This window comes from Kogia breviceps, chromosome 4 (assembly GCF_026419965.1).
Source record: "Kogia breviceps isolate mKogBre1 chromosome 4, mKogBre1 haplotype 1, whole genome shotgun sequence".
In the NCBI taxonomy this organism is placed as follows: domain Eukaryota; kingdom Metazoa; phylum Chordata; class Mammalia; order Artiodactyla; family Physeteridae; genus Kogia; species Kogia breviceps.
The window spans coordinates 8664213-8676352 of NC_081313.1; the positions used below are offsets into that span (position 1 = coordinate 8664213).

The window sequence follows — 12140 nt, forward strand, 5'->3', positions numbered from 1 at the left end:
GCCAATCAGGGTTTGACAACCAGAGCACCTTACTGTTCCTCCAACTCTGGGGGCCCTACTGTCACCTGCGGTGACATTTGCTGGTTGATGGGAAGTGTGTAAGCAGAGGGACATCTGAACTCTTCTGTAAGGAGACAGAGGACACCAGAGATGGCCTGGTGGTCAGAGGGCGGTGATGGAAATTAGATGGGTGGGGGATGGATTAAGAGTGGAAATGACAGTGGAGTGCTCTGGTCTTTAAAGACTGGTGGTGGAAAGCATACGAGTTGGCGTCAGATTGATCTTAGCTTTGCCATCTACTACTTATATAAATTATTTTTACCACACTAGGCCTTAGTTTCCTCACCTGTATAAGAGCAATAATAACAATGTCTACTAAGTAGGGTTGCTATGAGTTCCTGGTACATAGTAAATGCTCAGTAAGGTGAGAAGGATGGCAGTGGTGGTGCTGATGGTGATGATGGCAGTGATATGATGACGTTGCTGGTCATGATGATGGTGATGATGGTGATGATGATGGTGGTGATGGTGATGATGGTGATGATGGTGATGGTGATGATGGTGATGGTGATGATGGTGATGATGGTGATGATGGTGATGATGGTGATGGTGATGATGGTGATGATGGTGATGGTGGTGATGATGGTGATGATGGTGATGGTGATGATGGTGATGATGGTGATGATGGTGATGATGGTGATTTAGGTTCAGAATCTCCTCCTGTGGGTAATCTGTCTACTTGGATGCTTTTGTGATTCATGAAAATAGTCACTGTGGTTAAGTTTATATGGTTTAAACAAAGTGTTAATTAGTAAATGCCCATTTATCATGTCTTCTTATGTTCAGGTTTTCTAATTGTCCTTGAAAACTACTTGTTTATCAAACTAATGCCAGTTCTCATTCTTAGATGTTGCAGTTTTGTGCCTGCAAATTAATAATCTTTGGTTTTGTTGTTGTTTCATAGGAAAGCTTTTTTTGGGAGATCCTTTTGATATGTTAAGAGCCTTTATGAGGATAGTTAAATGACTTACCCTATTAAGTTGAAAAAAATTAGTATTAAGTCAGAAAAAGCTTTAGCTGTGAAACCAAAACAATAAATATATGAGGGGCTTTATTACTTATTTAACTGGCATGGTGGGCTAAGGGCTGTTAAGTATACATGACGTGACATTATATGTAATTTGAGGGGGTTCCCTTATTATGCTGTATGGAAACCTCACTATGGTTACCCCAGACACTGTTTCTTAGGTTTTGTTTATGGTTTTGGGGGCTTTTTTGGTTATTGTTGTTTTTGTTCAGAGATCCTTTCTACTCTTTTTTTTTTTTTTTTTTTGTGGTACGCGGGCCTCTCACTGCTGTGGCCTCTCCCATTGCGGAGCACAGGCTCCGGACGCGCAGGCTCAGCGGCCACGGCTCACGGGCCCAGCCGCTCCGCGGCACGTGGGATCCTCCCGGACCGGGACACGAACCCGCGTCCCCTGCATCGGCAGGCGGACTCTCAACCACTGCGCCACCAGGGAAGCCCCCTTTCTACTCTTAAAATGTCCCTTCTTAGGTCCAATGTGTATTTGGCTGAGAGGTGGCACTTGTCAGGATGTGGGTTTCTCACACTGGTCCCATTAGGTGAGGATGGATGTTCGCCCACAGCACTCCTGTTTCCAGTTTTCAGATAGACTGAGAAGGTCCGGGAACCACCAACACTTTAATAGCCTTTCCGCTTCGGATATGATACATCTGATGCTTGTTAACTTTGGTGACCGGGGTTGAGATGAGTCTCCCTGCAACTGAAAGTACTGCTCATTTACACTGAATGACTTGGGCAGTCAGTCCCACGCGGCTTCCCCCGTTAGTAACGGCGCCCTGACAAGCCGTGCTCTCGGGAAGTGACTGAACCTGACGGTGCCTAGCCAACTGCCTTGGCACCCAAGGTAGAGAATTTTGTGACAAAGCATGTGACTTTTGCAAACTTTTGTTCCATGAAATTTGTTTTTCATATGCCTTGTGATGTAGTCTAGTGGTACATGGTGCAGCTAAAAGTAGAACCAAGTCACTGAACATTTTCAGTACCGAGGGATGTCAGCCTCCCAGGTCTACAATCTAGGTAGTGTGAAGTTATGTGTAAGTTCCAGGGGTAAGAAATGGCCACATTCCCAAGAGTTCACAGCTAGCCTCAGTCCTACTGAGATAGAAACAAGGATTTGAGGAGGGGCTGCGGAGGGGTGGGAGTCGGAGCTGTGCTAGGGGACAGGGGTACAGGATGAGGACACAGGCCCGGGCTGAAGGCAAGCTCCACCCACGCGAGGTTCCCCTCCCCCCAGTCAGACTTAGCTGCTACTCTGCAGAGACTCATTTTCCTCTTCTGCTTCCTGCTCCGCCGCGCTTACTGATAGCTCTGAGGTTAATCAGCTTGAGACGCACTCAGTCCATTTTGGAAAATAGGCTGCAATTGTTTGGAGTGGAGTTTCTATATAGACCTTCTCTGGAGAGCATTAAAGTAGCTGAGCCACAAGGCCGAGTGTTTGTCCCGCCTGTCCTGGGTGAGTGAAGCCAGCCAGGGAAACTCATCTCTGCTCCTCTTTGTGTCGGTGTCTGAGAAAACAATCATTATGCTGTAGAGCTGTTGCACGCTCTCACTGGAGGAAAAGGCTTGCTTTATCTAGAATTTTCCATTGCATCCAGGAGCAAATCTGCATCATAGCAATTTGTTGTTTTCTGCTCCAGGGACTGAAAAGCATACACAAGCTTGAGCTACTTTAGCAGCTTCCACGAAATGTGCCCTTGTCACTGACACACATGTAAAACTTTTTTCAAGATTCAAGATGAGGGGAATTTGCCTTTAATTGTTTAATTGCATTACTATAAGACCAATAAGAGTTGGTCTATTGGTCTATAAGGACCAATAGAGTTCCTCAACCTCGGTACTGCTGATGTTTTGGTCTGGATACTTCTTTGTTGCAGGGGCAGTCCTGCACATGGTGGGATTTTTATGAGCATCCCTGGCCTCCACTCACTAGATGCTACCTGCTAGCGTCCCCCTCCTCTCTAATCCCCAGTTGTGACAACCAGAGATGTCTTCAGACATCACCCGGTGTTCTCTGGGGCTAACATTGCACCCCACCCTTCTGGTGGAAATCACTGCCTTCGAGATAATGAAGATCCTTACTAATGCTTCAAGGGCATCGAATGCTCTCAGTGCATCTCTATTTAAAGAATGACACAAATGGATTTCTGGTTAATTTGCACAGAACCTGAGCCCTTGTGCTATAAAAGGTTGAACTCTCTTTTTTAGGTGACCCTTGGCAGCGCAGAATGACAGCTGAAATGTAATCAAAAAGCTCGTTCAAGCTTCCTGGGTAGAGTCCCGAATCCTCCAGATTATATCAGTTCATTATATTAGATCATGTGGGGTCTTTTCTAGTGGACAAATTGGATTTTTTTTAAAGCATGGCAGTTGGAATTATAATAACATTTAGGACTAAAAGGGAGGATGAGGGAAAAATTATTTTCTCTTGTCATGAATGCCCTTAATCGAATTTTAGAATGTCTGCTTGGAAGAGCAAGTTAAATGTTAGACAGAATGGAGTAAAGATGGGGACTTCCCCGGTGGCGCAGTGGTTAAGAATCCGCCTGCCAATGCTGGGGACACGGGTTCGAGCCCTGGTCCAGGAAGATTCCACGTGCCACGGAGCAACTAAGCCCGTGTGCCACAACTCCTGAGCCTGCGCCCTAGAGCCCGGGCGCCACAGCTACTGAAGCCCGCGCACCTAGTGCCCGTGCTTCGCAACAAGAGAAGCCACCGCAATGAGAAGCCTGCCCACCGCAATGAAGAGTAGCCCCCGCTCGCCACAACTAGAGAAAGCCCACGTGCAGCAACGAAGACACAACACAGTCAAACATTTTAAAAGATTAAACAAAAATTTCAAAAAAGAATGTAGTGAACACGTGCAGTTGCTTCCACGTGGTCAAAGTAAAAACAGATCCAAGATGCTCAAGGATCCCAAGAAAAATGAGCTACAGTGAACGCCCGTGGTGGTTCATTTTGTGTCAGCTTGGCTGGGCCATGATGTCTAGATATTTGGTCAAACGCTATTCTGGATGTGTCTGTGAGGGTGTTTTTGGTTGAGATTCACATTTAAATCAGTGAACTCTGAGTGAAGCAGTTTACCTTCCATAATGTAGGTGGGCCTCATCCAATCACTTGAAGGCCTGAAGAGAACACAAGACTGTCCTCCTCAGAGAAGAGTGAACGCTGCCAGCAGAATGCCTTTGGACTTGAACTGCATTGGCTCTTCTCCCTGCTGGCCAATCCTGAAGATTTTGGACTTGTGAGCTTCCATAATCACATGAACCAATTCTTTAAATCTCTTTATCTATCTATCTATTATCTACCTATTTCTTTATATCTATTCTATCTATCCATCTACCTGTTTCTTTGTATCTATTATATCTATCCATCTATCATCTACTTAGTTCTTTACATCTATCTATATCTATCTATCATCTATCATCTACCTATCAATCTACCTATGTATCTATCACCTATCACCTATCTATCCATCTATCTATCCATCTATCCATCCATCCATCTATCCATCCATCCATCACCCATCCCCTGTTGCTCTGTCTCTCTGGAGAACCCCGGCTAATACAACTGCTGAGGCTACTTCCAGTGCCCAGCATTTCCTGTTAACCGCTACCATCCCCTCACCTTCTCTTGGCTCTTCAGGAGCGTAAGGCTGTAGACGCCTCCTGGGAGGGTTACGAAATGCTTGGTTTTTGGTTCTCTTTTTGTTTTTATACTGCAGAGGCAGCAGGATGCCAAGTCTTGGGGAAGAAAGGTTTACTTTGGGGTTTGCAGAGGGCAGCATTGAACCAGCATGGCAGCTGTGAAGTTAGAAAAAGCTGCAGGACCACAGAAGAACCCCAGAGACCGCAGAGGCAAGAGGCAGATGTTTCAAAAAGAATTCATTGATTAAAAACCCGACCCCAGGCCCTCCCCGCTGCCCTGCCCTTTCTCGGGGTGCCTGAGCCCGCTGCCCATAGGGGTCGGGCAGTCCCTCCACGTCACGTGGGCCTGTCACACCTGCAGCCTTGCTCCTGAGCACACACGGGCTCACGGCCTCCACACCCGGCTTGTGGACGAGCCAGAACCAGGTGCGGGAGCGGGCTCGTTCCGGGCTGGCGTGCGCGGGTGCACTGGAGTCGGCGTAAGCTGTTAGCGTGCGCACAACGCTCATCTCAGGGCCGGGGTTCCTCCGCGCCTGCCCCTTGGCCCCCCGCCATTTGCGTTAATCAGGTGGAGTCTCATGGTGTCTCTGGTCCTACATCATAAACGAACAACCACCACAATCATGATGAGAAGTTAACATCAGCCGAATGTTCACGCAGCCCCATCAGGGAGGTTCTGGAGGGTTCCTCTTGCTGGCGATGAGCTGAGCGCCGAGAAGAAGACCCAGCCGCCCAGGTCCTGCAGGTACCGAGCGGGGACGTGGGACGCGGAGGGCGCTGAGGGCGCATTGCTTGCTCCCAGGCTGCGCCGCTGGCTCACGCAGCTCCATCGGGGGCTGACTCCGGTTTGAGGATGCAGCTGAGGCCGTCCTCTGAGGCCGGCGGGCATCGATGCCGCAGGCGTGGACCTGAAGGCCAGTGCAAGTCCCTTCTCCCCGGGCCCGGGGAGGAAACATCCCAGGGCTTCTCAGCCCCCCGGGAGGGCACATGCCAAGAAGGGAGCTGGTCTCCCCAGATCTGGCCAGGGCAGCCGTGGGCCTCACACATGGCCCACCAGGGGCTTGGCAGGGGGGTGTCTGCTGCCCGGGTGACCCTGGGCGAGCACGGGGCTCTGGGTTCCAGGGGCGGCAGCCAGGTGAGGCGGTGGCACGGGAAGATGATGTCCTCCGCTCCAGAACCTCTCGAGGCTGCACTTGCTCCAGTAACGCTGGTAAGCTGTGAGGGGACTTCTTGCCGAAACCATTCAAGGGCTGAGCTTTGTACCGGGGTGACATGAGCCCAGAGACGGGGGGCACAGCGTGCAGGAGCCGGGGCAAAAGCCAGCCTTGTCGACCTCTGGGTCACACGGGGTCCCCAGAGCGTCCTTTGGCCCTCAGGATGGCCGGCCCCGCTCCGCTGATCACTAACTGGGCCTCCGGCCTCCTCTGTGCTTTCTTGCTGCTGTTCTGGCACACAGTCTAGATGGGCATCGATCCAACCATCCCCTTCTGGAATCTTCTCTCCCTGCTAACCCACAGTCTCTGCACCATCCCAGCATGTTGTCCACGTTGGAAGCCCTGTTCTACTGATACTGGTTTCCTTATTAACCAGGAGGTTAATGTCCGCAATTTTCTTTTCATGTTACAAAACGCTGCGTACAAAATGGCCCATTCAGACAGGCGGAGAAATGAGGTCCAGAGATGCTAATTGAGGAACTTCTCGCTCCAGCAGGGGCCAGGTGTGAACCAGGCAGGTGTGAGGCTGCCGCAGTGCAAAGCCCACCACCCCACACCCTTCCTCAAGCCCCCCCCGCATCACTTTACGGTTACTGGTGTGTCTGCTTACTGTTACCGGGGCCCTCCTTATGGCTGCCGTAAGGAGGTGTACGATTCCGTGGCTCTAGCATATTCACAGACATGTGCGAGCATCCTCTCAGTTGATTTTAGAACATTTCCATCACCTGAAAAAGAAACCCTGTTTCCTTTAGCTCTCATCCCCTGTATCCTCCCTGCCCCCTCACCAGCTCTGAGCAGCTGCTGTCTCTAGATATTTCCCTAGTCTGGACATTTCACATAAATGGAATCATATAATACGTGGTCTTCCGTGGCTGGCTTCTTTCACCGAGCATAATGTTTTCAAGGTTCACTCGTATTGCGCCGTATTATCATTTTTCTTTTTTTTTTTTTTGTGGTACGTGGGCCTCTCACTGCTGTGGCCTCTCCCGTTGCGGAGCACAGGCTCCGGACGCGCAGGCTTAGCAGCCATGGATCATGGACCTAGCCGCTCCGCGGCATGTGGGATCTTCCCGGACCGGGGCACGAACCCGCGTCCCCTGCATCGGCAGGCGGACTCTCAACCACTGCGCCACCAGGGAAGCCCTGCGCCGTATTATCAGTACTGCATTCCTCTGTATGGCCAAATAATGGAATATTTTACAGTGGAATAATGTTCCATTTGTGTGTGTGTGTGTGTGTGTGTGTGTGTGTGTGTGTGTATGTATATATACAACATTTTGTTTATTCATTCCTCAGTTGAGGGACCTATTTGGGTTGTTTCTACCTTTTGGCTGTTATATATAATGCTGTCCTAAACATCTGTGTACAAGTTTTTGCACAGACATTCGTTTTCATTTCTTTCAGGTACATACCTAGCAATAGATATTCTAGGTCACATGGTAACTCTGTTTAATTGTTTGAAGAACTGCCAGACTGTTTTCCCAAGGGCTGCACCGTTTTACATTCTCTGTGTGAGGCACGGTATGAGCGTTCTGAATTCTCCATATCTTCATCCACGCTTGTTATTATTTGGATTTTTGATCCTAGCCGTCTTCGTGGGTGTGAAGTGGTATCTCACTGTGATTTCGATTTGCATCTCTCTGGTGCCTCATGATATCGAGCATCTTTCAGGTAATTATTGGCCGTTTGTGTATCTTCCCTGGACAGATGTCGGCTAACAATGACTCTGGACCCTGGGCACCGAGCTTCAGTCTTCCCATCTGTAAAATGGGACGACCACTGCCCATGCAGCACTCTTACAAAAGACAAGATGTAGGCTGTAGAAACACTGTGACTCTGATCTGAGGAGGCGTGCAGTTGACAGCTGCTGTCTCAGGAGCTACTGAAACCGGGGGTAGACAGCCGCTCATAGCCTGGGGGCACCCATCCCTTGGCACGTCTGCCCTGCTCTCCTCCCCTTACCCCTGCACACAGGCTTTGACTGCTCCATGGCCAGCAAGCAACACTGTAACAAAATCTGTGGCGGATGAAGCCTTGTCACAGTAAAGCTCTTTCAGGAAAGCAATTTACCAAATGAACAGCTGTTCAAATGGTGTGAGCCGGCAGCTAGGTTTCTGGCTTTTCAGCATATGGTTGATGTCCTGAGTAGAACAGTGTCTGTCCCAGAAGACATACGACCTCATTTGGAAACAGCGTCCTTGCAGATCTAATTTGTTGAGATGAGGTCACACTGGATCAGGGTGGGCACTGGCCCAGCGACCGTTGTCCTTAGAAGAGGAAGGAAATTTGGACACAGATGCACAAGAAGACGTCCACGTGACAACAGAAGCAGCGATTGGATTTATGCTGCGACAAGTCGATGGTCGCCAAGCAGTGCCAGCAGCTGCCAGAAGCGGAAGGGGCCGAGAATGACCGTCACCTGCAGCCTTCTGGGGGCATAGGGCCCTGCCCCCACCTTGATGGCAAACTTCTGGCACCCAGAGCTGTGAGGTTACACGTCGCCATTGCTTTAGGCCGCCCAGCGTGTGGTGCTTTGTTACGGCGGCAACGGGGAACTAACACAGGTGACAATGGCGTTAGTAACGATGAGCAAAAGCCCTGGGGTGGAGGGGCGATTCTGCTCCGCGGTGAGTGTGTGTCTGGCATTTCTCTTCAGATTTATGTACCGAGAACGACCCTCTAGCCAGTGACACTAAATGCGTCAGACCCCCGTTCCAGCCTCAAGTTGTTGGTTTGGCCAAAAAGTTCGTTCGGGTGCTCCTGTAAGATGTTACAGGGAAAAAACCTGAACGAACTTCTTGGCCAAACCCAACAGTAAGGGAGACGGACACGTGCATACAAGCTGCAGGGCCCAGGGGTGACCCTAAGGGCTGAGGAGGGGCAAGGGCTATCGGGAGATGCAGACTCTGGCCAGGTTCAGGGCTGCCCGGCTGCCCCCCAGGTCCTCATCAGGGGAAGACACCTCCAAGTCTCTCCCAACTCAAATCTGTCGTCTGATGCTGGATCTTGAGGTTTAATGATTGCGATTGTTTTCTCATCCTGCTCATAAAGGTTCCGGAAGACCTTTGGATAAATTAGCTCATTTATCAAAAGCTGCTCACAGCCATGCCTGGGCTTTACTACTCATCACGCCTTCGAAGTCTGTGCCCAGAGGGCCTTCCCAGCGCGGGGCCAGCGGCTGAACCCAACGAGTGTGTCTTAATCAACTTCATTAAGCTTTTCCATTTTATGACATTTTAAAGTAGACGATGAGACTCAAGGTGCCTGCCGTCCAATAGTTTGGCTTTGTGTCTGGGAAACAGTTTGTGAAAATACCCCTCATTTTTGCATGTTCGTATTTCTATTGAAACCATCTGGCAACTCTAGTAAAGTGAAAAGGAAAAGTCTCTGAGATGTAAGAAAAAACACACCATGAGAAGAAAAGCAGGAGCTTTATTATAATCATTATTATTCTTGAGGTTAACCACTGATAAACTCATTCAGAAGAACATTTTGCTTTCAGTGATCTACAGATACATGCCAGATGTAGCCAAAAGGACAAGAAAAATGCACCTTGGGAAACAGCACGGCAGTCCTGGCCGCCACACTAAAAAGTATCAAGGATGCGTCTTCATTTCTGCAGCGGAGGGTGCAGTGGTCCCCACAGACTGACCCAGCGCCGCCTGCTCTCAGCATCCTTCTGAGATGCCGGCTCCAGGGGACGGCCGGGAGGAGGCCGCCCACCCTGTCTGCATCTCTAAAAGCCAGCCTCAGTCTTTAGCAACATCTCAGCGATTAAGAACTATGAGAGGTGACCACACGGTGCCCTGAGGGTGAGACCCCGGCTGCCGCCGCAAGTCAGTGAGATGGGAAACCAAATGTTGCCTTTAGGGTGTGAAGCAGGGCTGGCTTTTTCCTTAGGGAAGGGTGAGGGCTGGGTCGGCTAGGTCTGTGTCGCGGATGTGGAGCTGGAAAGGGCGTCGGAGAGGCTGCGGTGTGCCCACTGCTGAGCCCGCGGCGAACACCGGGCTGGCAAGCGTGCCCGCTGGGCTGCCCCCTCTCCCAAAGCATCTGCTCCGGGAGGTTTGAACATCTGGGTAAACGAGCCCACTGGCTTTCCAGAGAAGCAGGGCACCCAATAGCCATCAGCCAGCGAGAGGTCTAAGGCAGCTCCGGGTAGGAAACCTGGACAGACAGCGTAGGATAATTGGAGAGGCCCCAGTGAACACGGGCCCAGGTCCGTGGGCCCTTGAGCAGAGGGAGTCCCTGACACTTGGACTGATGGACAGACAGGCTTTTCTAACTCCAATGGCGCGTGGCAGGTCTACTTTTCCCTAGGGAGACAAAGGGCAGGTTCTCGCCTGGTCTTTCCACGTGGTCAGTGCTTTTGCTCTCGTGTTCCAGGATTAGCTATGCATCTCTTCCTCCACCTGGTCAGCGATCAGGCCCCAAACTCAAGCCTGTCTGGATGGTGGGGCAGTGCAGGACTTGGGACCCTCATTCTGGAAGGTATTCCCTCTGGGCAAGTTTTTCAGCAAGATGACGCCTGGAATGAAAGCGCCGTTTCAAAGCTGTAAGCTTTTCCCCGGCTCTCCTGGGAGCGCTTGGTGTCGTCCTGTGCTGTGACCCCTCATCACGCAAAGGAGAGAAATGCAGTGATGCTGTTGCCTGTGTCAAAAGTCCCCCCTGCTCAGTTTTTCTGTAATTAATGCTCTCATCTCTTTCTCTCCCACTAGGTATTAAGACTTTATTGTCCTCTTACCGAGAAGCATGAAATGATTGAGTTTTCCCCTGACCTGATCTAACCCTCCCAAATTTGTGCCCGCTTGTTTTTGAGACCAGGGCAATTGATGAACCGGAACTGAAGCTAAACTCTGAACAATTAATTCCATTTCACTCAAGTCTTGGCAACTTCTGCTAATGGCACTTGTAGCGCCACAGTGATTCGCAGACAACACCTGCCAGGACTCCCTGGAAACAAGCTTTGGGGTCTGATTCTAGCTTTAGATACGGAATTTCAAGGCAAAGGAAGGGGCGCTCTGCTCTGTCTTAAATCTCCCAGTGGAGCTTGTCTTGAAGAAATGCCAGTTCTCTTTGCTGGGGAAATACCAGGTGTCGGGGAACGGAGGCAGGGCTGGTGAGGGCGCGGGGTCCTCGCCACTCATTTGCGAGGCTGCTGGATGTGCTGTGTCCTCGGGGAAGCGTGCTTGTCCATGGAGGCGTGGGGCTTCTGGTGGGCCACCTGGGCGGCCGCCGGGGGGAAGTCCTTGTCGCCCTGGCGGGAGACATGGAAAGCACTGGCTCATCAACCGTGAACAGCTGAGTGAGTACGTGAGCGACACCCAAGCCCAGCATCTTCTGGCTGCCCTCTGGGGACGGGGCGGGTGGGTGGTGGAGTGGGGAACCTGTGGGCAGGTAGAAGCCTGTCTCCTGGGACTGCTGGGGGTCCTGAAGCTCTCTGGAGAGCCCAAGCAGGCACCAACGCCCGCGTCCCTTCCAGAAGGTGAGAAAGCTCGCTGTCTCTGCCGCCACGCCACGGGATCAGGTACCACGTGACTCACTCAGAACTAAGCTGGGCGTTGGATGGCTTTCTTCTGCTAGAACACTTCTTGTGATTTTTTTTTTTTTTTTTAATTGAGGGGCAAGACAGAACCAAATCCAGGGTCTTAAATTCAGATTTGCTGCCACAGCTGCGAGCTGGGCCTGGAGCACTCGTTGGGAAGGAAACACACAGGGCAGGGCTGGAAGCTGTGAGATAGGCCAGATTCAACCAGCCGGGTCTCAGAGAAGGTACCCGGCTGTTTGTCAGGGAGGAATTGCCTTCTTGTGCATTTGTGACAGGGGCTGGGGTCCAGCCCACCCCGGGCAGGATAGAGCCATGGTGAGCTCCTGGCTGAGCTGTGGGGTGACCTCAGATTTGTGTGGGCATTTAATTTCCTCGCGTGTAGCAGATGTGCCATCCGTCTGTCCCACGGTCCCTGGACGGCTGTGCTGAGCTGTCCCCAGCAGTGGCGTTTTCTTTACACATCATCATATGCCAAGGGCTCGAATGGGCTGTGAACCGCAGACAGATGGATGGAACTAGTGCAGTCCCCATATGGGGGCTTGCTGGGGGGGGGGGGTCTGCGGTTACAAAAACGTTAGGTCTCACGAGAAGAGGGGGCTCTTGAAAGGCAAAGAGAGTGACCAAAACCCATTCGTTTGGTTCAGAGGGCAGAA

General features: G+C 50.9%; 1 protein-coding gene across 1 annotated transcript in view; it reads right to left on the reverse strand.

Annotated features, from left to right (window-relative positions):
* Window positions 1–9354: 9354 nt before the first annotated feature.
* The window catches only part of DAP (death associated protein), a 61704-nt gene continuing 58918 nt past the window's right edge, over window positions 9355–12140 (reverse strand). The window contains exon 4 of the mRNA XM_059060289.2: window positions 9355–11196. Coding sequence (XP_058916272.1) covers window positions 11083–11196 — 114 coding nt within the window. The 3' untranslated portion in view covers window positions 9355–11082. The remainder of the gene's footprint in view (window positions 11197–12140) is intronic.